Source organism: Gallus gallus, chromosome 18 (genome assembly GCF_016699485.2).
Source record: "Gallus gallus isolate bGalGal1 chromosome 18, bGalGal1.mat.broiler.GRCg7b, whole genome shotgun sequence".
Taxonomy (NCBI): domain Eukaryota; kingdom Metazoa; phylum Chordata; class Aves; order Galliformes; family Phasianidae; genus Gallus; species Gallus gallus.
This window is the reverse complement of record NC_052549.1, coordinates 5,288,745-5,314,842: the sequence shown is the minus strand read 5'-3', so window position 1 is coordinate 5,314,842 and position 26,098 is coordinate 5,288,745. Positions and strand designations below refer to the sequence as shown.

General features: G+C 46.6%; 1 protein-coding gene across 8 annotated transcripts in view; it reads left to right on the top strand.

Moving 5' to 3' along the window:
• UNK (unk zinc finger) overlaps positions 1–24,361 on the top strand; it is a 38,748-nt gene extending 14,387 nt beyond the window's left edge. Inside the window, exons 2-17 of one of the 8 annotated variants that reach the window (XM_015295334.4) lie at positions 1,103–1,312; positions 2,599–2,775; positions 3,186–3,316; positions 3,452–3,587; positions 5,179–5,296; positions 6,260–6,344; positions 7,924–8,066; positions 9,342–9,389; positions 10,372–10,572; positions 14,782–14,850; positions 15,502–15,676; positions 16,811–16,912; positions 18,387–18,575; positions 20,706–20,803; positions 21,164–21,421; positions 21,806–24,361. In XM_015295334.4, coding sequence (XP_015150820.1) covers positions 1,103–1,312; positions 2,599–2,775; positions 3,186–3,316; positions 3,452–3,587; positions 5,179–5,296; positions 6,260–6,344; positions 7,924–8,066; positions 9,342–9,389; positions 10,372–10,572; positions 14,782–14,850; positions 15,502–15,676; positions 16,811–16,912; positions 18,387–18,575; positions 20,706–20,803; positions 21,164–21,421; positions 21,806–21,961 — 2,296 coding nt within the window. In that variant the 3' untranslated portion in view covers positions 21,962–24,361. Of the gene's footprint in view, positions 1–1,102; positions 1,313–2,598; positions 2,776–3,185; positions 3,317–3,451; positions 3,588–5,178; positions 5,297–6,259; positions 6,345–7,923; positions 8,067–9,341; positions 9,390–10,371; positions 10,573–14,781; positions 14,851–15,501; positions 15,677–16,810; positions 16,913–18,386; positions 18,576–20,621; positions 20,804–21,163; positions 21,422–21,805 lie in introns of all 8 variants that reach the window. The other 7 variants (XM_015295331.4, XM_015295332.4, XM_015295336.4 and 4 more) reach the window with 7 other exon arrangements.
• The last annotated feature ends 1,737 nt before the right edge of the window (positions 24,362–26,098 follow it).

The following is a 26,098-nucleotide window of genomic DNA, read 5'->3' as shown; positions in this document are numbered from 1 at the left end:
TGGTATCATGTGGGGATGAACGCTTCACAAATCCCTGAACTCCATTGTGGTGCCTCAGAGTGCACACATTGCTCTGAACCAATCCCTGCCTGCCCTTACACCACCCTGTTGCTTCCAGCAGAACCCCAGCACTTCTTCTGCCCAACAGATTGCCTTACTCAGATAACAGCCCACAAGGTGACTGCTGCCTGCCCCCTGCTTTGCTCTTGGAGCCTCACCTGGTGGGATTTGGGTCCTCCAGCCATCCCTGCCTTCCCTACAAATACAGCCCATGGGTTTCAGGCAGCGTGGGTTCTGTAAGCACCTCCGCACAGATCGCAGTCAGATCATCGTGTTGATCTGAACCATTTTGTAATCCCCTACAATCTGGGTTTAGAGGCTGTTATTAGTGTCACAAATAAAAGCCTGTGACTTCTTTAGTTCTCGGGATGAAAGGAGGCACGTACTTCCCCGAGAGTGGCATATGGAAGTAAAGCAGCAGAAGCATCCAGGAGGTGAGGTGTTATCCCCCTCCCCAGGAGCGAGTCCTGAAGTCGCAAGACTGCAACAGGGAGATGGATTGATGTTATCCTTGAGGTTGGTTTGAAGGAGGAAACAAGATAAACCAGGTGGAAAAGGGAGGAAAAAGTTTCTTATCTGTGTATTTATTCACGTCTTTCTCTCCCAGTAACTTGAAGCTTTAAACATGGAAGTATGGTTTGTGGGGTTTTTTCCTACCTGGGCATACATCTCTGAGCAAGGCAAATCCTTGTTACCCCAGCAAGGTCTCAGTTCAGAGCTGGGAATGGTTGGAAAGGGGTTTAGGAGTTGTATTTTCTCACAAGCTGTTCCCAAAGTCGGCGAAATGCCTCTTTGCAGTGATTCTGAAAGACACCATAGGAAGTGATTTCAGCTGCCTTTAGCACTGATGTTTGGGCTGACCAAGCTGGGCCCCACTCTCCCCCTTACAGACAACCAGCAGCCTCCAGCTCTGGACGAAGGCACGCTGGGTGCATCTCAGGGCTGAGTTCTGCTGGCCTAACGTTGACTCTACAGGGACCTGAGTGTTGCCTGCAGCCTTCAGCCCTGTCCTTAAATCCTGCTTTTGCTTTTCTGTCTGCAGTTACCTGAAGGAGTTCCGCACGGAGCAGTGCCCTCTCTTCGTGCAGCACAAGTGCACTCAGCACCGGCCCTACACTTGCTTCCATTGGCACTTTGTCAACCAGCGTCGTCGCAGATCCATCCGCCGTCGGGATGGGACGTTTAACTACAGCCCTGACATTTACTGTACCAAGTATGACGAGACCACGGGAATCTGCCCAGAAGGAGATGAGTAAGTGAAACCTGCACCCTGCTCTGCTGGCATCGGGCTTTTGGGATCAGTCCAGGTGATGATTCCAGCCCAGGTCCTGTAGAGATGATGCAAGTCAGCAGCAAAGCAGCTTTGTAACATACGTAACATGAGAACAGATGTAAAAACTGTAATAGCAATCCACGTGTGCCAGGCTTGCTGCAGTGATGATGCCAAGAGTGAAGAGTTTGTTTTGTTGGGTCATCCCTCGTCGTGACGGTGGTAAGCTGAAGTGGAGCAAGATGCAAGGGTTTCTTCTGTGTATGTGGTCGTTTCCAGCAATTAAAGGGTTAACCCAGTAATACAACTTCACCCACGTGACAGATATGAAAGATAAATAGTGTAGTCAAACTGTGGTCAAATTTAGAGCGCTTTATATAGAGATGCTATAGAAAGATGGAATTTCAGTTCGCTTTCTTTGTGCCAGTACAAACACACACAGCAAAAAAGCTCTTTATTGGGAAAACAATATTTTTTGCCCAATTAAGTAACGTTCTTGTGGCTGCAGCAAAGTGGGATAAATCCCCAGCCTGAGGCCTCTTTCAGTGCTTTCTTCCTTGTTACAAGAGAGCTGGAAGGGACTGGAAATACAACATTTGGGGGCTTTGGCTTCTGGGTCACTGCTTCATACCTGGCTCAAGCTCAACAAGTGCAAACTGATGCTATCTCGAAACTCTTTGCTGGCTTGTAGTGTTAGCTCAATGCTGCAAATATGAATTTTGCCTATTCCATCTCGTTCTTTTTGTATTTCTCAATGTAAACGGTGCTTTCTCTGCCTCAGAGGGAGAAACAAAACATCAGTTAAAAGTGGTAGTGTTGTGATTCTCCTTTCTTGTCCCGTGCTCTGCACAAAGGATGCTTCTGGCTATAGATAGACTGTTGCAGCCCTGTAGGAGTGCATCAGCAGGAAGCAGGAACAGCATGAAGTCTAGATGGGCTGCTGAGGAAATGGTATGTGCCATGTGATGCCCCTTCAATCATGGCTAGTATATCACGACAGTGTCCTTGCTCTTTCCAGATCCCTGGCAGTTACTAGGCTAGAATCACAAGCTGCTGCTGGCTTAATAACCCAGTTGTCTGCTTGGGAGGGAAGCCATTATATACAGTGCAGTGACAGATCTCAGGGTTCTGTGTAATGTTGAAAGGCACGGTGTAAGAGAGTTGGCAAAAGTGTGTCAATATACAGCATCCTTTATCTTCCAGTACTGTTGAGTTCACTAGCGGTGTGACTAAAGTTTGGCTTTTCTTCCCTTTCTTCTGCACCTCAGATGTCCCTTCTTGCATAGAACTACTGGAGACACGGAGAGGAGGTATCACTTACGCTATTACAAAACTGGAATCTGCATCCATGAGACGGACTCCAAGGGAAACTGCACGAAGAACGGAGTCCACTGTGCTTTTGCTCACGGGCCCCATGATCTACGCTCTCCGGTGTATGACATCAGGTTAGTAGAGCTTAGGTGCTCTGAGTGAAAAGGGTTATTGCTGGGCCCAGATGATTGAAGGACCACACTGCTTCTCCAGCTACTTAGTGTTGGGGTGAGGATGGTGCATCCATTCCTAATAAGGCAAATCTATAAAGTCTCCAGGGAGGATCCTCAAAATGGGGGGAGGGAGCATGCTTAAGCAGTGGAGACTTGTGGGTGCATCAAGAACAGTGCATCTGAAATTGCTTGGGAATGAAGAACATGTATTGCAGTTGCTGTTTGACAAAGATTGTTCTGCCAAAAAAAAAAAAAGGATGAATTAAATGTACCCAATTAAGGATTGTTGCTGTGTCGATATCACAGTTTTTACTATATGCTTATCTGTCTCTCCATCTACTCAATCTGTCTGTTGTTCACTTAACACCAAGGGAGCTTCAGGCCATGGAGGCTTTGCAGAATGGTCAGACTACATCAGAAGGTGGCATAGAGGGTCAATCTGCAGTTGCTGCTAGCCATGCTATGATAGAGAAAATACTCAGTGAGGAGCCAAGGTGGCAAGGTGAGCATCAGTTAAGCTCTGTGGGGCTGGAAAGGTCTGTTTTTTTTTTGTGTGGAGTGCATCCTCCTTTCAAGGCTTTTGTGTATTAAATATGGATTGTGGTAATCTCTGACTAACTGGTTGTACTTCTTGCAGATACAACGTATGTATTGGGAAATTATAAGACAGAGCAATGTAAGAAGCCTCCTCGTCTCTGTCGCCAGGGTTATGCCTGTCCGTACTATCACAATAGCAAAGACAGAAGAAGGAGCCCAAGAAAACACAAATACAGGTACCCTGGTCCTGGGGCTTCTGTTTCCCAGCTGAGTGCTGAGGTACAGAAGGAGTCTGTAAGGGGAGGATCTAGGATTTTCTCAGCTAGTTTTTTAGTGTGCCTCCAAGATCTGTCCTGACTGTTGAGATGGACTGTTACTTCTGTCTAGGAGATAGGGTAACAAAAGAGGGACTTCTGCTTTAAAGATGAAGCAGAGTCTCTAATAAATAAGCAGCTGTTGCTAAATCATGTTACAGCTCTGGTTTTATAGTAAATAGTATCTGTGTTAGTCTTCCCCTTCTCATATAAACTCTTATTTTAAAATAAGCAGTGCAAGAAAAAAAAAAAGTGCCCTTGTAGAAACAAACTCACAGAGCAGTGTTTTCATGGGTAAGGAATTCAGAATCATCAAGCTGCTTGTTGTATGTGCCTGGTGATGGGGATCGTGAGGCACAGTGTGACCAGTGCTGTAGCTGGACGTGCATTCCTAACCAGATGCTAAAAACTGCTTTTGAGGCACGAGGGTGTTCTCATCACTCAGCTGTCACTGGATTTTTCAGCATGCTGTGTCTCCCTGAACGAGTTGCATCCAAGCTATGGGTCCGTGCTTCCTCTGACACAACAAAGCTTTTGTTGAGGTCTCAGTGGGGTTTTTCCTTAGTTCCTTTTTGAAAAACATTAGAGCAGACCAGAAAGTAAGGAGAGAAAATGCCTTGGATGTTCTCACTTCCCTTCTCCACCCCCAGCATTCACAGAAATTTTTGAATCGGTACAGAAGTCCTGTATTTAAAAACAAGAATTAAATGCATGTATGTATATATATATCAAAGGAACATTAATCCAAACACATTCAGGAGAAATTGGAATCCTAGGTCAGTTTTCAAGCAGCAGCCATGTGCTTTCTGCCCCTGCCCAGTCCCTTTGGGAAGGGGAGAGGAGAAAGCTTCTCCCTTCCTGATTACTGCTTACTTCTGCGTTGCTTTCCCCACCCCCAGCTGATGTGACTGCCTCTTCTGTGCAAGCATCTGCTGCTGCTATCTGCTTCCCTCTGCTGTTGTTTGAGGGAATGAGTAAGAGCATAAAGAGCAGAGGAAGTAGGTCACAGCAAAAATTCAGACCTGGGAAAAAGAACAGTTCCGAGCTGAGAGAAAGAAAATGGGTTTGCCTTTTCCCCAGTGACCTGACTCAGCCTCTTTTCCACATGGCCACACTATAACCCTGGAAACACAGCACTGTGAGGGTATTACGTGTTTTAGGATTAGCCAATTACCTGACTGGCTTTCTATGAATGTACAGTTCTGAAAGAGAAACCAGACCGAGCGTCTCTGACACTAATCACATCAGCTGCTAATTTTGTTAAGTCGCATTGGTTCAGGTTGTATTCAGTTTCAGGTGAGGACTAAGCCGTGCTTCTTTCATTGAAAAATAGGAAGAGAGGGAGGACGATACAATAGCAGCGTTGTGGGGGCAGGGAAGCAGCAATAAGCCAAACAGATTGTGCAGCTGGGGGGGGGGGGGTGGGCAGCTGAGCCTGTTTGCTGATTGAGGAAGCAAAGCTCAGAACATGTTAGCGTATCTAATGCAGTCGATCACTACCTTGTTTACACAGATCTTCACCGTGTCCCAGTGTGAAACATGGAGATGAGTGGGGAGATCCTAGTAAGTGTGAAAATGGAGACTCGTGCCAATACTGCCACACTCGCACAGAGCAGCAGTTCCATCCAGAGGTACAGTAACCTCCCCAGACCATTGGGTAGCTGAACGGAAAAGGAAACGTATTCCAGGCTGATGAGATGCATAAATGTGCCAGCTGGGAGAGTGTGTGGGCTGCTTGCAGTGTGGTCCTGGGATTCAGAGGAACTGCATGTTGGAAGCTCAAATTCAGCTGCTTGACAGAGGTGCCTTTTTATTTGGTAGATTGGATGGGAAGGGGTAAGAAAAGTGGGTGAAAATGCAGGTGTGAGAGCAGACTCCTGGGTGGGGGAGTGAAAACATGGCGTGGGTTTTAAGCATCTGTTTTTGTGAGGAGAAATCTTCATAGGTGATGGTTGCACTGAACAGTAAATACCCACAAACTGACAGTGAAAGCAGCCACGCTCTCAGAGTGAGCATGCCCAGAGCATTCCAGTATCCTTACAGAGGGCATAATTGGGACCTGGTCCTGGTCTGCTTCATGTTATAGTGTTGAAAAGCTTTGTTGGGCCTCTATCAGCAAAGTAACCATTGCCACTGCCTGTCAAACCTGGGGAGGGGGAGCAATCCATTCCCTACAGTCATTGTCAATGGTTTGTCATTTTCCTTGCAAATGTGGCTGTAGCTTTCTGTGCTGTTACCTATCAACTGCTTCCTACCTTTTACCGCTTCTAATATCCATGCGGCTGCAAATGAGACTGAGAGTTGATGGCAAATGGTGATCTTTGGGTGAACGGACTGTGATGGGGTGTTCTCTGCGTGAGCTTAACTGTAATGGGCATATTTTGGTGCTTCCATAACCGTAGTGGGTTTTTTCTTCCTTCGAAGCAAAGCACTGAAGTGGTCGCCCTGAAATCTGTTGGCCTTTGTGCCTTTTATCCGTGTTTCTATTTTGCTGTTGAGTCTCTTCATAGTACTTTTGTACCTGGGCTGCCAGTCACTGTTTTTCCTGTTCATGTCTGGTTGTTTTTGTTTTTTTTTTTTTTTCTCAACCTTAGATCTACAAATCCACCAAGTGCAATGATATGCAGCAGTCTGGCAGCTGTCCCCGAGGACCCTTCTGTGCCTTTGCACACGTAGAACGTACGTGGGCTGCTTCTCTCATCTTTCATGGATATTTGAACTATGGAGAGCTTCTGGCCAGAACAGATAGCGTAAAAGATAGGGCCATCAAGCTAGAACTTTCATAAAGGATTTTCAAAAGCAGAGTTATTACCTTGGACGATTCATAGAATCATTAAGGTTGGAAAAGACCACTAAGGTCACCCAGTCCAACCATCAACCCTACCCCGCCGTCCCCGCTAACCACATCACTCACTGCCACATCTGCCCTTTTCTTGAGCACCTCCAGGATGAGCGACTCCACCACTTCCCTGGGCAGCCTGTGCCAATAAATGTAATCCTTGGTAAACTGCTGGTGGTGTTCTTTTGTGGCAGTTCTGTTCATAGCTAACAGTTAGCTCCTAAGTCCTATGACTCCCGCTCAGTTTCTGCACTCCAGTCTGGCTGTTAAATTTACGGTTATTAGAACAGGTTACTTATAACTCACTAGATTGGCTCTGATACTGACTCAGTTTGTGGCCTTGAGCAGATCTTTGTTATTTGATTATCCTTTGTTAACGGCAGAATTAGTAATTGCTGCCTTTGTCAAAGAATGGCGAGAGTAAATTCCCTACGGTTTACAGAGTTCCTTTTATAGGAGGCCTTGTAGACAAGCAGTAATTATAGCTAGGGCTGTGGGCTATAATGGCCCAGGACACAATAGTGCAACTACTCAGCAAGCTTAAGAGAGAATTAAATCTTAATAACGAAACGGTGTTTAACAAACTCCCTTGTGTATTACGTAGTATTTCTGTTTAGGAGATGCCTTATTTATAACCAGGTAACTGCACTCAGTACTGTGTTCCTTTCAAGCCAGAGTAATGTTCTTTGGCCAGCTAGCTCACTGCATCCTGGCTGTTCCTTGTGCCATCTTATGGAATTGTGCTTTTTTAGTCCTTTCTCATTAAGGTGAGCACTGAGGACCTAATTCACCTGAAGTAACAGGAGTCCATTTACTGCATATGCTCTTAGAGTTTTGCTGATTGTTAACAAGAGGCATATAGAAGTCAATACTTTAAAGATATTGCAGTGTAGGTGTGGTGTCAGTTGTGTAGATGGTGTAAAGATGCTGAGCTGTATTAGATGTACATACTGGAAGTCAATGCCACTTTCCTTTTGTGCAGTTGACAGCTGTATTCCTTTCTGTGTATGTTACTTTTGGTAATAGTTTGTACTGAGAGCAGATGGAAACTTCTCTCTCTCAGCTAATTATAACGTATCCATCAGCTTTGTGCCAAGCACAGAAAGAGAAGCCTTGCTTAGTTCAAGACAGCTGAGTGAATAACATGCAATTCATGCAAAGAAGATAACTTTGGAGCAGTGTTAACCAACTAATGAGCAGGACAGTGTACAAGTGGTGAAGGTAGTAACAGGAGGAATCCTAGCTTAAAAAGTAGCTATTTGTCAGATAAGGTTTCCCTTTGCTTGTGTGCTACTTCTAAATAGATGTTTGTGGAATATTTCTGCTCTCAGAACTACGTATTCTTGTTCCTAAATGTCTTGTGGTCTGCTGCAGTTGGGCTGCTTTGTGTAACGTTCCATTTGCTTTTCTTCCTTGCAGAGCCTCCGCTCAATGAAGATCTGCAGCAGTCCTCAGCTGTGTCCAGCCCCACGCAGGCAGGCCCAGTGATGTACATGCCATCAGCAGCTGGTGATTCTGTTCCAGTCAGCCCTTCCAGCCCACACGCTCCAGACCTTAGCAATGTAGGTAGCACTGTGGGGGAGCCTTGTCTGTGCTTTATCGGTCTGGGTTCCTCTGAGCTGATGTACTCCTTTCACATAAGGAGAGGAATCTTAGGTATCCAAAGACACATGACATCCTTCTTTTAGATCTAAGCACCACGCTGTTTAGGAGATATCTTTGTTTGGAACATGCAGTTCAGTAGTTTCGTTTTGTCACTTCACCTATAAAATTTCCAAGCCTTCCTTCCTGTGCAAAGCTTGTTGGTGGAATGCAACTGTACATGAAGTCCAGCGCCTTCCTGTCTGAAGGTACACACTGGGCTCAGTTTCCAAGTACTCCTTAAAGGCTGTGAGCCAATATAATCTAAAGTACATAGCTACAGTTGAGTTTGTTTACATATGTAAACACAAAGGCTTAGCCTGTGCACATTGTTTTGTGATACAGAATATCCTTGATTCTCTCCCTCTCCTCCTTTTGGAGATGGTCAAACTCTGCAATACGTTTAAGTAATGCTCCAGAGCATTAATTGTATTCTGGTTATACACAGAAGAAGTGAGATCTTCAAATGCTGGATGGAAAGTGGAAACACACAAAGAAAGACAAGTACAATGCCAGAGCACTTCATTTTTGCTGAGGACTTTTTTTTTTTCCCCTATTAAGTCCTTCCTGTTTGCATTGCTGTTGAAAAGATTACACACCTTATCAAATACTTGGTCAAGGTTTCAAGAAAGTTAAATGGCAAGAGTTTAACCCATTCCAAGCTGACCAGAATGAGGTGAAATCATTTAGGACCTCTGGTTAGTCCAATTCTCCTTCTTTGAGGAGCAAAATTGATAGTTTGATTTTTATCAGCACCGAAAGCCAACCAACAGCTCGTAGTTCTGTTGAATTTGATTGCAAATAGAATTCTGCATAGATCTTGGAAAGACAAGGCATGCTATGTTCTCTTGGTAAATATCACGAGAAAGAAGTGGAAAAACAAAACCCCTCCATCCTTCAAATGAACCGTCTAAATGCTCTGAAAATCCAGCAGAATTGTTGATCTCTTCCATGTTTAGGTCTTTGTCCATCCTCAAGCTCTTCAGTCTTTTAAACAGCCTCTTTACTAATTCCATAGATAGAAGCCACAAGGCAACACGTGTATTTCTGAGACATAGGGCATCTATCTGCATGTAGCTTGCAAACAAATACGACTTTGCTGGTGATCACTTTTTACATGATGAATTAGTCAAAGAAAAAGGTCCCTTTAGCAGCCAGCCTCACGTGGCCTGTTCTGTTTTGTATTTGTACTGTAGGTGTGGAATAAATCAGGAACTCTGCCAACTAGCCCCACCTCCACCACAGTGAGTAGAAACTTTGCGACTGTAGGGAAGCACAGACAGCAGAATGTCTGTATAAAAAATGAAATCAAAGCATTGCGGGACATTCCCTCTTTCTAATGCCAGCCCCAACTGTGCCATGTTTGAATCTCTGATAGCAGTAGTTGTCTGAAAGTTGCTTGAAGCACAGTCATGCTTGCCAGTGCAGGAGAGTAACTTCCTATCCCAGGGAAATGGGATATCTGCACTGAGCCAGGTAGGAGCTTTCTCTAAATCTCATCTTAACCTCCTTTGCTGCTGTCTGTGTCTTCATCTGCAGTGCAAAACTAGCCTTGTTGCATGTGGTTGTGATCCCTGGTTACAGTCCAACGAATAGAAACGTTGGAAATCCTTGTGTTTTTTGTTTTGTTTTTTTTTTCTTTTTAATGCAGCTGTTGATACTTGGATTGTGCCTGCATTAAAACTTTCAAATTTCCAACTGAAAACCAAAAATAATACAGTAGGTGTAATAGCACAGCTCAGATGCATTTGGTGATTCTGACTGCAGTAGGTGTAATAACACAGCTCAAATACATTTGGTTGTTCTGACTGCCATAGTACCCTTCCAGGTTTCACACTACTTCTCAGGGTACAGATAGGTACAGATAGGTTCCACATCACACTGCAGCCTTAAGGGCAGTGAGAAGGGTTTTGGTCAGGTTTAGTCATATCCAAGGCCTCACAAAAAGTAAATGTCTCTAGAGCTGTAGGTTGTTTCTTTGTAAGCTTGCACTCCAGTACAAAGTATTGACAATAAGACCATAATTGTGGGACTGTACAAATCCTGTATCTACTGGAGCTTTTTCTTGGCTTTTAATTCCTGTTTTCTGGGAGCTTTTGCACTTGTGTTGACTGTCAGTAAAATCGATGCACACAGAACTGAATGAGTTCTCCCTATGATGCCTTTCTTCTTCGAGTTGGTGCCCCCAGCTGGCTGTATTTTCCTGACACTTGTTCCCTCTATTAGATTCTTTGTAGGAACAGCAGTCTCGGAAGCCCATCTAATATATGTGGGTCTCCTCCTGGCGCCATTGGAAAGCCACACAGCCTGGAGAGCATTGGTTTCCCTCCAGATTCAGTAACAGCAGCCGGCAGCTACAAGAAAGCACCGGGGTTTGAACGAGAAGATCAGGTGGGGGCCGAGTATTTGAAGAGTTTCAAATGCCAGGTTAGTAGGAAACACGGGCTGGAATGGAAGAGTTGGGGGGATGAAGAAGATGGAGAAATTGCCCGGTCTAGCTTGAATGTGTTTTCATGTTTTAAGGAACGAAAAGGAGACAGCGCTGTGCTCAGTAGCAGTTCTCAGATCTGTGCTTTCAGCATCAGTTCGAGTCCCTTCCATCCCACATCTGTTCCTGTCTGCCCAGCTGCCGTCACGTGCTCAGTTTGTAGAAGCTGAGCTGCTTGTTGCTTTCATAATCCCGGGCAATTCTGTCCTTTGTTGACCCCAGGTACCTTCCCACAAACCACTTCTTGCTCTTTCTTTTGTCATATTTAGGTCCTCGTTAGGAGTTACTGTTTCTTGTTGCTACACTGTCTCATGGAAACTCATCCTTCCTTCCCTGATTTCATTATGGACTCGATCTCCACGACTTGGTTTATCCTCTGCTTCCAGCATTCATTTCTGCAGTGTGTTACAAATGCCTTTTGTTTCTCTGTCTGTATCATTCTGATCCTTGACTCTCTCTCTTGGCTTCTTCTTCAATTCCTCATTCTCATTTGAAGAACCCTTACCTAATCCACACATTGTACCCTTTTGAATACCCCAGTCTTGCCTCGCTGCTTCCTTCTCACAGTCAGACCTTATACAGCTGCTCCCTGTGCCTCAGTCTCCTCCGTCTCTTCTGCCACATTAGCTTTTCCACTGTCAACTTCTTCCTGTGACTTTCCTTTCTTGATGTTATGGTTCACTAGTTTCCTTTCCAAGTCAGCTGTGTCCAACCCAGAGCTTAGTTTGGATTCCTCACTGGGTTTGTAAATGTAATAGCACAGTAACTCGGTTGAGGGGGTGGCTTAGCTACCCTTGTGAGGAGGTGCATGCAGAAATGTCTGATAAGCTTTTGTTCTGTTGGTTGTTTTGGGTTTGTTTGTTTGTTTTTTTTAAGAGAAAAACACATGTTGCATGAAAACAGAGATAACAGTAAATGCTGCCTTCAACCTGCCTACATATAAACTCTTCCCTGTAGAATTAAGAAGCCTTAATAAGCTTTTCACCCTGCTTGTGTTGCGCTGCTGTGAGAAAGCAGTGGAAATACCCTGTCCAAATAAGATCTTGCAGAAAGCAGTCGGATTTGGAAGCAGGCTCAGTGGGTTTTCTCTGATTTATTTTTACAACTTTGGGAAAATATGATCCAACTTTGCAGTGGGACCAGCCTCAAACACTGTTTAGTCTAATTAAAATGATTTAGTGACGCATACGGATGAAGCTATATGCACGTAGGCTTGCTTGTAAATGCTTCCATTGTTTTTATTTAAAGCACGTGTGACTTAGGAAATTGCAAATTGATGCAACACATCTTTGGGGGCAGAGCGCAGACCGTGCTGTGATCCTGGCACTGCTTGCAGGCACAACAGCTTGCAGCAGTTGTTTAGAAACAAAAGAAGAAAACATGTGCTCCTTCTCTGTTGCCTCTGCTGCAAAGGAGGAGTGAACCCAAAGCTGAAGGGCTGAGAGAACCCCTGTTTCCTGCCAGCAGAGGCAGGGTGCCAGGGAGGCCCTGCATTGGAGAAAATGGGCAGCCAGCCTAAGCCAAGGAGAAAGGAGATGGAGCTTGAATGGGGCTTTTAAAAGGAGCCAGATGATGAGCATTTATGTCTGAGGTCCGGGCCGTACTACAAAGATACTGTATGCAGGTAGTTTCTTACTCATGTGGCTTTAATTAAGTAAGAAAAAACCTTGTGTTAGCAGCTATTTATTCCAGTCATTAAACAAAAAGATGGAAGTAATCACAGTTGCCTTACGTTAGGCTTCTGAAGACAAAATTAGGTGTCTCATAAGCGTCCCGATTAAATTCTGTGTTCAAGTATAATTACTTACTTCTTTAATCTCCAGTAATTCCCTTTGGCTGCAGTGGGCACCAGAGGTTCTCACGTATGCTGTAAATGACACTGGTAATTAGGCACTTAACTTTGTTCACTCACATCTGAAAACTTAGGAGGCATTCGGGCTCATCGCCGCGGTATGACTGTAATTCTTTTCCTTTGTAGAATTAGTGCAAATAATTCCTATCTGTATTGGAATGAAAGATGTGTTTGCAGATTCCACAGTGTTTGTGGTAAGGCTGAGCCAGCACTGAGGGCTAAAAATACTGCTCCAAATAGTCAAAGCTGGAAAATGCAGCACTGGAAGGAGCCGAGTGCCACAGCCAGGAGGTGTTTGGGAAGTCCAGCAGCCCTGTTCCGTGCTGGTCATACAAGATTCAATTTCATTCATAATTTATGGCCTCTGTTTGCTTTCCTGACTGCCACGGCGTGAGCTGGAGAGTTTCAGCTTGCCCTTCGCGTGGCTGTGTCAGCGTGTGCCCTTCTAGAGCTAAAGGAGGCTGGCTTAGCAGTGACAATTGCTTTGCTCCATTTTACACTGATGCTACCTGGATGCGAGGTGGTGAGAAGCGGGGCCAGCTCACAAATGCATTCCTTTTTATCTTTAAAGGAGGGGGGGAAAAAAACCCACAAAGCTTCCAGTAAGGCTGGGCAGCACCGGAGCCAGCCGCGTTGGCAGGAAAACCTCGCAGCGAGGGGGCACAGCTGTGTGTGCCTCCACTTCAGCTGCTGACGTGTGTTGATAGCACATCTTGTGTTCAGATGAGTGTCAAACAGGGCAGGGATGTGCTGGCTGATCTAGCAGGCGTGTTATCAGGCGCACACACATGCAGTAATGCGGCGCAGCCATTGCACACAAAGGAAGCCGAGGCTGCGGTTGGTGTGGTAGCACTTTGGCTGGATGTAAACATGCTGTATGCAGCTCAGAGAAGTGTGAGAGAATGGTACCTGCTGCAGAACGATCTTGGCTGCCTGTTTGCCAGGCATTCACCCCCCCCACACACACACACACACCAAATCTGCCCAAAGGCAGAGAGTTCAGCAGAGAAAATGATTTAATCAGGGAAAACAGGGGATGGATCCTGCTGCTGCTACTCTTTCACCTGCCTGGTTATGTCAGACCTCTCCAGCACCCAGTTATCTTTCTTGTTTAGACTGTCTAAGCCAAGGCATCAAGGTGTATTGCTTCAGGCCAGCGTGGCATCTCTTGCTGCTGTTCTGCATTTTGTCCCGCAGAGATGGTGATGCAAATGATTGAGCGGACGCTGTGCCTCGATCACATCCCTGATTCACGTGGAGGGGACTGGCAACCAAGCAGACCTGACTCTGAGCAGTTGCTTTGCCCCCTTTCTGCGTGCTGAGGGTGTCACTGATCTCCCTGTGCATTGCTGTTGCACGCATAGCAGCACAGGAGGAGCAGAGCACAGGCTGCAGACCGTTGCACGCCAACAGGCTCCTGAGACCACATCCTTCCCAGCTCTGCCTGGTGCAGCTCAGCACTGACTGATGTCTTGAGGCAAGAGGGTTGAAATCCGTTAAGGACGTAGTGCTGCAACGTCCTGAAGCTGAATTTGTAGACTGGATAGTGGAAATCTAAATACATGTTGGCAGTTTTGCAATTCCAGCCGGCGTTGACCTCAGTTATGCTTTATAGCTTTGAAGCATCAGTTTCAAGGGATGGGAGAGGGATGATTTTGCTTTTGAAATTGGTGTGTTATCACTTCATTTTTGTTGATGATGAAAGGAGTTTGAGGAGATGATCCAGATTCTTCCCCATAACATTGTTCTCTTTAATGTCACATCTGTTCTTCTAGAAACTGTGCAAGGCTGGCTGAGAGCGAGGAGAGGTTGAGGGAAGGCATAATCTGCATACTTCATTTTCCCAAAGCTGCAAAATATTTGCATAATTTAGAAGTACAGTGTGCCTCCCACTGGTTCTGGCTCTGTTTTTATTTATTTATTTGAGACACTGCGAGGGGTGCTGAGTTATTTATAGCAAGGCAAGATAAGTCGTGTTTGGTCTTGGTTCTTACGATGTCCTTTGTGCCAGCACAGGAGTATAGCAGCACTGAAGAGCTCTGAAGCCAAATGTAATTGTGGCAAGTCTTTGCATAACTCCAAGCATGATGTCTTGGTGTATAGGAAGCCAAATGGGTTGGGGTGTTCTCAGTTTGCTGCGTACTCCTGCCTCCTGAATTCTCCAGTGCCCAAAGCAGAGCATGAGAGAGGTGGGGACTGTGCTTCCCATGGCCTCTCCAAAGCAAGCCAGCGCTCAGCCATTCTTAATTTTGCTGCTAACCCCCTGCTTATCTTCTGTTTTGTTTATTTACTGTAGCAAGCAAAAATGAAGTCCCATTCACTGGAGCACAGGAGCCAGGAGCAACCTTTGTTACAGCCCAAACAGGTACGGTACTGCTAGCTTAGTGCTCACACTGCCACACACAAGGACAGGAGGTCCCTGTGCATCCAGACAGCTCTGCAGGGAGTAAATGGCAGTCCAGACACCATGAGGGATGCTTAGCTTGAGGGATTATTTTATGAAGTTGGGGTGATTTGGTGGATGAATTATTTGTGAATGGCCTGTGTGAATTCAGGAAGAATTCATAGGCCTGGGCAGCAGTGCCAGAGAGTGTCTCCGAGTTACAGAAAATAGAGCTGGGATGGATCTCCAGAGTCATCTAAGTTCAAGGATTTGGCAAAGAGAATTTAATATCAGGTTCTAAGTCGTGTGCTGAACTAAGTCTGAGTGAGTGATTGTGTGACCCATCCCTATGATTGCATGCAACGTGTGGGTCACAGGAGTTAATTCTGGGGCAGCCTGAAGGATGTTTGTAATACTGGAGGGAAAAAAAAAGCCGGCAGAAATTAAAGAAAAGCTGTTAATCTCTCCCCCACCCCCAGCCCTGTAGTAGCACCAGCCATCTGTCAGGTTGGAAGCAGGCAGGAACAGGTTTGCTGCTGATCTTTGGCTCGTGCCTGCATGTTTTTGAAGGGATTTTTCTATATAGATGTCTTATTTTGTGCATCTTTCCCATTTTAAAACTCTCTTTTTTAGGACATACTGGGTATTCTCCCAGTGGGGAGCCCACTGACATCCAGCATCTCCTCCAGTATCACCTCCAGTCTGGCTGCAACACCACCAAGCCCCGCTGGCACCAGCAGCATACCAGGCATGAATGCCAATGCCCTTCCCTTCTACCCAACCAGTGACACCGTTGAGTCTGTCATAGGTAACTTTGCCATTTTCACTTGTTAGTAGGGCTTCCTCAGACGTGGATGACCAGGTATGAGAACTGGGATAGCACGGGTGTTCCAGTGAACTCCAGTTTTTCATCTGTGTCAGTGTTGGCAGATTCCTGAGGCCGTAGGCTTTTTCTGTGACCAGGACATCACATGTTTTCCACAGGTCATTATAGGTGAAATTCACCCAGAGGACGAACAGAAGGCCTCTGCCACTTATTTCAACTGTCAGATGATGTAAAGGGCCTTAGTTTCAGGTTTGTCAAAGTGATGAAAAGGGTTTGGAGCAGGCAGGAAATCACCAGGGCATTTTCTACAGCTACAACCCTTTATATTCTAAACTGCAAATTTATAGCAAAGGCCACCAGCAGGTAGGTGGCAAGGACTTGCCCTTTACAGAACGTGGGACAGAGGCTGTGAGGAAAAGGAGAACGGGAGAGTTAAGAGTGGGGAATCATTCCTCGTAGGTAGGTACACTTTTTTTGGCCACCTGTTTTTTTTTTTTAATCGACCATTTCTGAGGTGATCTCATTAATTTGTTAAAAACAATAATAGAAACGAGTGGGCATGAGTGGGATGAAATGATTTTGATGGAGATGAGTGATGAGGTACGTTCAGGTAGATGTAACGCTTGCAGGCATTCGTAACCTTTCTTCATTTTTTTTCTCATCTTTGAACCTCAGAGATGATTTTGAAGCGTTCCCTTCTGCTGGTTTTCCTTTCCAAGCAGCTCTTCAACAAAGCAGGGACAAAGCAGAAGCCAGACCCAGACATTCATAACGTAGTGCTATTGCATGTTAAGGACAGACTTGAAAGAGCTGTTTGGGGAAGACTGATGGGAACTCCTGTTATTTCATCGAATATTTGTGTTTATTTATTTTTAATCTAACGATTAGGAATGCTTTGAGACAAAGAGAAATCGAATCAGGCAAAAATAAAACAAAACCTGAACTGAAAAGCTGCCCATGACACTTCTGCCAAACTGCTGCACAGGACGGATAGTAGGGCTGTGCAGACTGACAAATAGAGAGCAAAGGCTTCTCTGCATGTAGGCTCTTTGGGCCATCCTATCTCTTGAAGTTGTTGGTCCTTTATAACATAATTGGTACCTCTGTGTCTGGCAGAGTCTGCCTTGGATGACCTGGACCTGAATGAATTCGGAGTGGCTGCCCTGGAGAAGACATTTGACAGCAGCACAGTGCCCCACACGAGTGGCATCATGATAGGTACATGAAAGCAACAGAGCTTTCTTTATCTTCTGCCAAGCAGTGTTGCCCAGTCACCTCAGTGGAGCCAGCCCTACAAAGCTCTAAAACCAATCCCAAATAACATTGGTTAAAAAACACCTATGATAACAAACTCTGGCAACCGCTGAGCATCCTTCAAGTGAAAGCTTGCCCTTGTTGACTAGCAGGGCTGAGTTCTTGCCATTAGGCCCAGGTGTCTTGGGGATGTTTCTTAAGACTGAATGGGACTTGCTTGAAATTTTTTTTGTTTTGTTTTGTTTTGTTTTTTATAGAGCATGTAAGTAGACTGTAGAAGGTATCTGATACCTTTAAAACCAGTCCAAAGTATAACGATTTGCATCTCAAGCAGAAAATTCTCCTTAGTAGTAACAGGAAACTCAATGACCTGGTAATGCTATCCATCTGTCTCAGAGTGTCATCATGATCTGCTGGTTTGATTCCTGTAATGTCTGTCTCATCTTTAATGTGTGGAGGTAGGCAGGGGCCTCTTCTATCTGTCTCTGTCCAGGGGAAAATGAAATCTCATAGCTTTTCAGAAGTGGTGTAGTTTCTGGCTGCCCTGGTTCTTGAGGATAGGTTTTGATTTGGAGCTAACTTTCCTTGCCCAAAGGTTTCCAAGGGAGCTATGCTACCTGGAGTTGTACTGAGGCATGGAAGGAACCCTAAAGAATATCACTTCCACTTCCCTTCCAAAGATGAGGGTCTGGTCAGAGAGCTTACTGTGCATGTCTCCTGGTAGCCCTGCTTCTGCCACTGCCACCTGCAGTGGCTTTGAGATCCTCCACACTGCTTTTCCTCTGTTGTGTCAGGGCTGGGTGTTATCCGGTGGTCTTCCAAGAAGGAAGATCAGAACAGAGTGGGCAGCAGGGCTGAGATCTTCCTCAGTGTGTGCGTGGCAGGCAGACAGACCTCTTGTGGAAGGGAAGCATTCTGTCTTTAGAGGTCAGGTTTTTGTTTGCTTATTTTTAATGACAGGTAGATCCAAAACATTCAAATATCCCTAAAGCTGGTCACTGATTTTCAAAAGATCAGGTCGTGAGCCGGCTCAGCATGGCAGTCTTCTCACTGCAGGTTGTTCAGAAGCATGAAAGGCAGAGGAACGTGCTTTAAAAGGGAACCTTTCATTACCAAGTATTGCAGCAGATACCAGCTGCATCTTCTCTGGGCTGATAGGGGCTGAAGTTGGCTCAGAAAACCTTTTGTTGCTTTGGCCGACGATAGAGCAGTCCACTGAACTCCGCAGGGTCTTAACCTATGTGGCTCATGGAACAGCAGCTTCAGTGCTCCTCCTAAAGGCTTAGAGGGGAAATGGAACACAGGGAGAGGTGGAGGGAATCCTGAGGGTCTTAGCAGAGAGGGAAGCTAACGCCTTCTGCTCTGAACTCCTGCGCTGTGCTCTGGCCCATACTTCATGGTCATACATAGCCATCCTCTCTGTGTGTTCTTTGTCCAGGTGGGAGTTTGCTGCAAAGTTCTGCTCCTGTAAATATCCCCGGCTCCCTTGGAAGCTCTGCCTCCTTTCACTCTGCCTCTCCTTCTCCACCGGTCAGCCTCTCATCGCATTTCCTCCATCAGCCCCAGGGACACTTAAGCCAATCAGAAAACACATTCCTGGGGACATCAGCTTCTCATGGATCATTAGGTAAATGCACAGTGTGTGTGTCCCATGTACATGCCTGTCTGTGCCATGTAAGTATTTTCTTTTAAGTTAGCTTTAATTTTAACGTATTATTTCACTGCTGCCATTTATCCCTTCTCCCCATGAGAACAGCAGCAGTACCAGAAGCTGCTTTACCAAGAGCTGGTTAATATCTTGAGAAGGGAGCAATTCTCTCTGTTCCCCACGCTTCTAGACTGAGAAAAAGAACAGGAAAAAGAGCTCTGTCCTTTCCTACCAGCAGCATTCTGCTGAGACTTCACCAGGGTTGAGTTCTCAGCTCTGCTGAGTTAAGGTGGGGATTGCAGTTTGCTCTTGGGTCTGCTTTGTAGGTGAGGCTGGCTTCCAAGCCAACTTAGTTCATTGAATTGTTTTCCCTATTTGGTGCAGTATGGACCTAAGTCAGTGTTCCAGCTGTGCCCGCTTTGCTCCTTTTTTCCCCTCTCTTGAGGATCTGTTCCCTGTGTGAAGGGGGGGGAAATCACTTTGGAGCTTCAGACCTGTTGGGCAGAACTGGGAACTGAGGGACCACAGGCATTTTGTTAAGCAGATGCTGGGTTGAGAAACCCAGATGAGAAACAACTGATGGCCTCAAGGCTACATGACATTTGCTCTGCTGATTTCTGTTTGTAACAGTAAATACTAATTCTTTCTGTTTATAGTAGAAGTAAACATTTATTCAAATGTGATATATGTTCTAATCTCCAATATTCAGCTTAACATAATAAAATGAGTAAATGCTTTTGTAATCTACTGCTGCATGCATTTATCTGTGTAACTGCATCACTTGTTTGCAGAGGCCAAAGCCATGCTTCCATGCCTTTTGATTCCTACTTGTTTGGCTGTAACAACTTCTACAATTGCAGTAATAAGAAAAGAGACTTCAGAGGCCATCTCTGCTATTACTTAGTGGTGTTCCGTATGATTTACTGAATGCATATAAGCTGGTGTGTAGTTATTACTTATTTGTATTGCAGTTTAGTTGAAAAGACCTAGTCCTGCGCTGGTTCTCATTGTGTTAGGTGCTCTGTGTGCAGAGAAGGCATTCATGATCAAAGGGACTTTTCTATTTCAAATGTCCAATGAGAGCATCAGGTGGAAAGGGAGTAAAAAGAAGCCATGAGGTGAGCTTGGTCAGCATTACGGCAGAATCTGAGGCTTGCCAGAGGCCTGCTTAGTGCTAGACTCCTTTTCAAGAGCTTTAAAAGCAAAATGTGAGTTGGGGTTCTGTTAAAACTTGCTCTGAACTGAGCAGCTGAAATGGGTCAATGATGAGTGGCTTGAGTCAGTGAAGAGCCCTTACTGCTCTGCTGCATGACTTTATGCAGCTAAGCCCATAGCCAAGTCAACTTACTAGTTATCAGCTGCTGTTGGCTGGCACTGACTGGGAAGTAAGCTGTGTTGGGTTAGCTTTCAGTGAGAGGCTTGCTTGCAAACACAGTCAGTTTGACCTGTAAGATCACAATCTCCACTGCATCAAAGTTTGGCAGTGCCCACACCCACTGGTAAGCACCACTGAATGAAAAGGACTCCTACATCAAGTGGGTGCACGTGGCATCGGAAGGGATCGTCCAGCTCTGCCTGTGTGGGAGCTTTTCCTGCCTGTTCTCCCCCATGGATGCTTATTTTGAGTAAATGGACTTTGGTTATTGAAGCTACAAACTTCAGAGGCTGTGCAAAAAGCAGTCAGCTTTGGTTCAGCTGCTTCTCTGTTGCTTTGTCTCTTATGCCTTCAATTTCTTCCTGAAAGAGCAATGATTTGAACATCCTAAAATAGAGAAGTGGTCAGTTGGTCCTTCTGCCGTGACAGTCACTTATTTAATGCTAAAACTCTGCAGGGGACTCTGTATACTTCCCCTATAAAGTCCCACTGCGACGGACTCCCGGGTCCTAGGGATGAAATAAGTCTTAGGATGACCTTCTCTTTCCTCTGTACGCGTTTTTGAATCCTGGATTTCACAGGGGTAGGGAGGAAATGGGGGGAATTGCCAGCACCTGTGACATAACCCTCTCTATTTCCCCGTGAAACAGGTTTAAATGGGATGAACAGCAGCATATGGGAGCACTTTGCTTCGGGGAGTTTTTCGCCCAGTACCTCACCTGCATTTCTGTCAGGTCCAGGTGCTGCGGAGCTGGCACGGCTACGGCAAGAACTGGATGAAGCCAACGGCACAATAAAGCAGTGGGAAGAGTCTTGGAAACAAGCCAAACAGGTATGAGGGGGCAACTTAAGGAGCGTGGAGGAGTAGGAGGGTTGTCTTATGAGCACTGAAGTGTTTGACAGTCTCTCAGGCCTGGCAGTTCACGTAGATCTATGAGAACTTACTGCTGTGCCAGTTTTCATCCCATTAGCTCTGTGGGATGAATATGTAGGGCTGCAACCCAACTGGAGGGGTACCCAGCATGTGAAGCAAAGCTCCATGGGGTTTCATAATTTGGGAACTGGGCGGGTTGATCAGAATACACTCTTGGCACGGAGTGCGTGGAAATGGTTCTTTTTGCCTAGGATTCTCTTTTGGAGGCTGATCAAGTATTTAAACAGCTTCTTTTACCACGTTGGTTGGAATTTGCAGGCTTGTGATGCTTGGAAAAAGGAGGCAGAGGAAGCAAATGATCGCGCCAACACAGCTAACATGGAATGTGAACTGGCTCGGGAGCAGAGGGAAGCCTTGGAGCTGCAAGTGAAGAAACTACAGGAGGAGCTGGAGAGGATCCACACAGGCCAGGACCCTCAGTTTCTGCGCTCCTTCTCTGACCTGGAAACCCTCTCACTCTCTTCACTTTACACCCTCCAGAAGCAGTTGCGGGCAAACCTGGAGAAGGTCGATAAGGTGAGTGCCAGGGCTCTGCAGGGGATGGATGGCTTTGCTGCCTCTGCTCCTACTGATAGCAGCTGCCCTTCTTTTCTGTACTGCTGCCAGAAATCGGCAGCCTATCGAGGCAGTGCTGTGTGGATGTAGCCAACGTGAGTTCTAGGAAAGCAGCTACCTCTTCTCTGTACCCAAGGAACAGGGTTTGCAGTCAGTCAAAACTGCTCTGATCTTAAGGGTCCTATGGGAGGGCGTCGTGCTGTGCTGCTTTGCCTGCGCTTCAGAAGGCGAATGGATGGACAGCTCCAAACCCATCCCCATGCAGTCCCCCAAAGCAGCGTTGGACCCTTTTGTTTCCTCCATCCATCCCGTGCTTACGTTTTGCCCTGTCCCCATCTCTTGCAGGCAGTGTTTCAGATGCAGTCAGTGAAATGCCTTAAGTGTCAGGAGGAGAACCGGGTGGTGTTACCGTGCCAACACGCAGTGCTGTGCGAGACCTGCGCCAAGGAGGGCGAGTGCCCCATCTGCCATCCCAACAGGCCCCACGCCCTCCAGTCGTGACCTCCCGAGGACGTTCATTCTAATCATATCATAGAGAACTTTTTAACTTTATACGTACGTACATATATATGTATGTGTACATATATATATGTATGTGTAGATATATATATGTATATACGTGTGTGTACGTGCGTGGCTGTGTATGTGTATGGATATGCACACACACGCACATACCCACACAAAACAGAAATTAGTTGCAGAGCACTTTGTAATATTTTACATCCCGTATCTAAACTGCCCCCCACCCGTGCCCCACTAATTCTAACTCTTGAGGAACTTTGAGAGCTGTTTTTAATACAGATCAAAGGGCCGTTTGCAAAGAGTCTGCGTTCCTCCTCTTTTCTATTTAGGTGATAACCAATTTTTGACTATTTCCAGAAGGATTTAGAGTGGGCGAGAGGGGCTTCCACGTGCTTTCCAGAGGAAGAGTTGAGATCACGGGGGAGGATCGAGGTGGATTGAAATGGCTGTTTCACGTCCTTGGTCTCCCTGCTCTTTCACTGACCCAGCCTGGTTAAAGCCGTCCTCCCCGATGGGAGCTCTGCTGGGTCCCTGCCTGGTGGGCCTCACGTTGCTGATCTCTGAATGTGCAGAAACTTTGTCTGTCGTTTGAAACAGCAAAGTTCACTTTTTAAAGTTTTTTACACTCTTTGTATATTTATATGAAAAGAAGAAAAGGGGGGAAAAAAAAATATATATATATATTGTAGCTAAAGCAAGCCAGGCCCCCCCAAATTCAGTGACCAATAATCATTGCTGATACAGCTAACACGTTGCAGGTTTGAGCAGCCTTTGGGTCATCATCCTTGCGTCAGCCGAAGCCCTTTGTGAAAGGGCAATGGGTGCACAGGTCAGTTCTCTGCACACACCCCTTCATTGGGTGGCTGCCTGAAGAATTCGTACCATTTCAGACCAGACTGGTTTTCTTTTAGCCACAGAGATCTGTTTTGTAGTCACTGCTGGATCACGTGAAACAATTGCAGACACAGCCTAAGGACTCTCTGACTTTTTGGACGGAGTTGGCATTCCCTGTTTCAGCAGCTCAGGGGTGGGCTGTGGGCTGCTAAGTGCAGAAGCCCTCATGCCAGGGATGGTGTCAACCTGTGGTGACAGAGAAAGCCCCGCATGGAACAAACTGCTGATGAACCAATTGCAGCTGGAGGCTGGAGCTGGAGGGGAACGTACAGTCCTTGCTTTCTGCTGCTCCTAGGTAGGGATGCTTCTTCCTGCTCAGCACTGCGGCACAAAACGCAGTGCGTGTTACCACCTCAGCTTATAAACACAGCCACTGTTTGTACGTGTATATGAAAGCGTTGTTGATGGGGAAACTCTAAAGCTGGTTGGTCTCATGATGCCCTGTGGCAGTGATTCCCACATCAGTTATGTTACAGAGAGGCTAGAAAGGAAGAGGGCTTGAATTGCAGATTCTCATTTAGAGGTTCGTAACTCATCAGCTGCTCTCTGCGGTGCTGTGAGTGGTAGCGGCGCGGCGGTTGCTGTGTGTGGCTGTGTGTTGGGTGCAGGCTGAGGGGCTGAACCAGCCAGGGCAGAGCAGAAGGAAGCATCTCCATCAGAGGAAGGTGACTGCGGGGCTCTGCGACCCTCTCGCTCTCTTTCCTCCCATCTCGGCCCCCATTGCTGAGCACAGGGCTTCCCACCGCCCTCCCGTCGCTCTCACTGGTGTCTCTGACCTGCTGAGTTTGTTTCGGGCCGTTGTCCCCAAACACCGCCTGCAAAAAGAGCTCAGGGCCTCTCTCCTCGTTAGGAGCCTCTTTGTATTTGAATTTATCCTCTCGGCTCATTTCAGAAAGGCAAAGGAGGAAATCCCACAGGCTCATCCAACGCGAGCCGCGCCGCGCCGTGCGCTTCTCTCGAAGGAAAAGAGATGCCTCCAGCTCAGACCTGCCAGCAGCTGAGCTTTCCCATCGCATCCTTTACCAGCACTGGAACCTCCAGCAGCCCACTGTTGTTGTAGGGACACCCAAACCACCACCAGAGCCTCTCAGAAAGCTTCCTATTGTAACACAAAGACGTAATTAGGTTTGCTTCCATAATTCCACCTTTCCTTTGTACAGGAAGGGTTAACACGCATTCCCGGACGATCTCTTAAGTACAGCTCTGTGTAGTTCTCTTGTTTTGTTTTTCCCATTAACGTGTTGGTTTTGTTTTTTGTTTTTTGTTTTGTTTTTTAATGCTATTTTCCCCCCCCACGTGTATTTTATTGTAACTAGCATCAGTTTTCTATTTTTATTTTTTATTTCGAATGGAGAGACAGTGTTGGGTGGATATAGTGGCCACGTCGGTTGGTTCCATAGCCTTTGAATGTCTGTGCCATGGGGCAGCACGTCTGCCCCGGTCCGATCGTAAGGAAAGACCTTTTATTAAAATATGTGAACGTTTTCTCTTTTTTTTTATTTTTGGTTTTAGAGAAAAAAGGAAAGGGGGGGCGGGGGGAGAGCACAGGAGCGGGGGGAGAAGGAAGGAGCCCAATGAAGATATATATTAAAAAGAGTAATTTTTTTTTTTAATCTAAATTAAATAGTAGGAAACGAACCCTTGATTCAGGTCTGTAATACTGCGAAGAGGCAGAGCCCAGCAGCCTGCTTTGCTCTTCCTGCTGTCCCCTTCAGCTGCAGCTTGCCCGCTGTGTGCCCATAGGGGCCGTGGGGCTCCCACGGAGGGGCACAGGGAACATTCCAGACCACAGTGAGCGTGGTTTTTTTGGTTGGTTTGTTTTGGGGTTGGTTGGTTGGTTGGTTTTTTCTTTTAATCCCCCTTTTCAGAAGGTTAAAACAATTGCTCTCTTTTACAACTGATACCGAAGGACCAAAGAAATCCAAGCTGATGGGTGGCCCTCGCATGGTCCCTTTGCCACCCGCAGCCCCGGGCTGTCCCCATGCCCTGCCATCGCCCCACCTCAGCCCTCTGTTTGCACAGCACGTGGGGCTCTTCTCTCTTTCCTCCGGTGCTTCAAGAAACACTTCTTAAATAGAGGTCTCTATGAGTTTGTTTGCTGCTTCAAAAACTAAGAAGTCTCCGAAATGTGAATGATTCTCTTAGGCAGCCCGTGGGAAAGAGGAGGTCAGCTTTGTGTATTCATCTGTGAATGGGGCAGCGTTTGCTGCCTGAGCCATGGCAGGGCAGGGAAGGCAGCGTTGTGCCCACGAGGCATCCTGACAGCACTGCGTGACGGCTTCAGAGCTCCGCAGCCGCCTTCCACGCGGTGCAAAAAGACTTCTTGTACAAAGCAACCTGGTGCTATGATGTGTGCAGCCCCTCTCACGTACTGTCGAGCTTCTGGCCGAGGCAGGAGCTCCGTGTTCCGAGCCGTGCAGCAATCCAGCAGAGCCGAGGGCAGCAGGGATGGCTCAATGCGAGCTGTCGTTCCCCGGCCGGTGCTGCCCATGCACACAGACTCCCTATTGGAGATGGACTTTTTCCCCCTCTTTGGGAAGCGTTGGCCTCGGTGATGCTTCTCAGCTGGGGAGGGGTGGGGTGGGGAAGGGAGCCTGGCTTGCGTTGCGAAAGCACAGCATCTTAAAGGTCAATAAGCTTTTACTTCATTATAGCAAAGCGATATAGAAGCAGATGGCTTGAGACAACGATCTCCTGGGTAGAGAGCTACCCAGGAAACAAAGCTGGAGCTGCAGAGGGGAGCTGGGAGGTGTGCTGGGCTGCAGCTCAGGGCCCCTCGGCTCAGCCCCAGGCAGACACAGCCGCGATGGGAGCTCAGAGCTCTCCTGGCGCAGCCCCCAAAGCTCTGTGCTCTCTGCGCTCTGAGCCGCCCGCGAGGCAGCCTTTAATGCCAGACGGACTCAGTAACCCATTGCTGTTCCATGGCCTCCGAATCTCCTCTCTCTTTCTCTCTGTCCCCTTTCCCCCCCATCTGAGAAGGAAGAACCTTACCAGTGTTTCCCTTCACTCCTTGGAGCGATGGCCAACAGCGGCGCCGCCGTTACCGACGTATCGCGCAGTGTTTCTTTCCAAGTGAAGTATTCCTGCGACCACTGAGCGCAGTGGAGAGATTCCCGGGGCTTCCCCACTCCGTAGCTTCCAAAAGAAGTACAGTATGCGTTTCAATAATAATAATAATAATAATAATAACTAATAATAATACACACTGCAGTATTTCCTGGT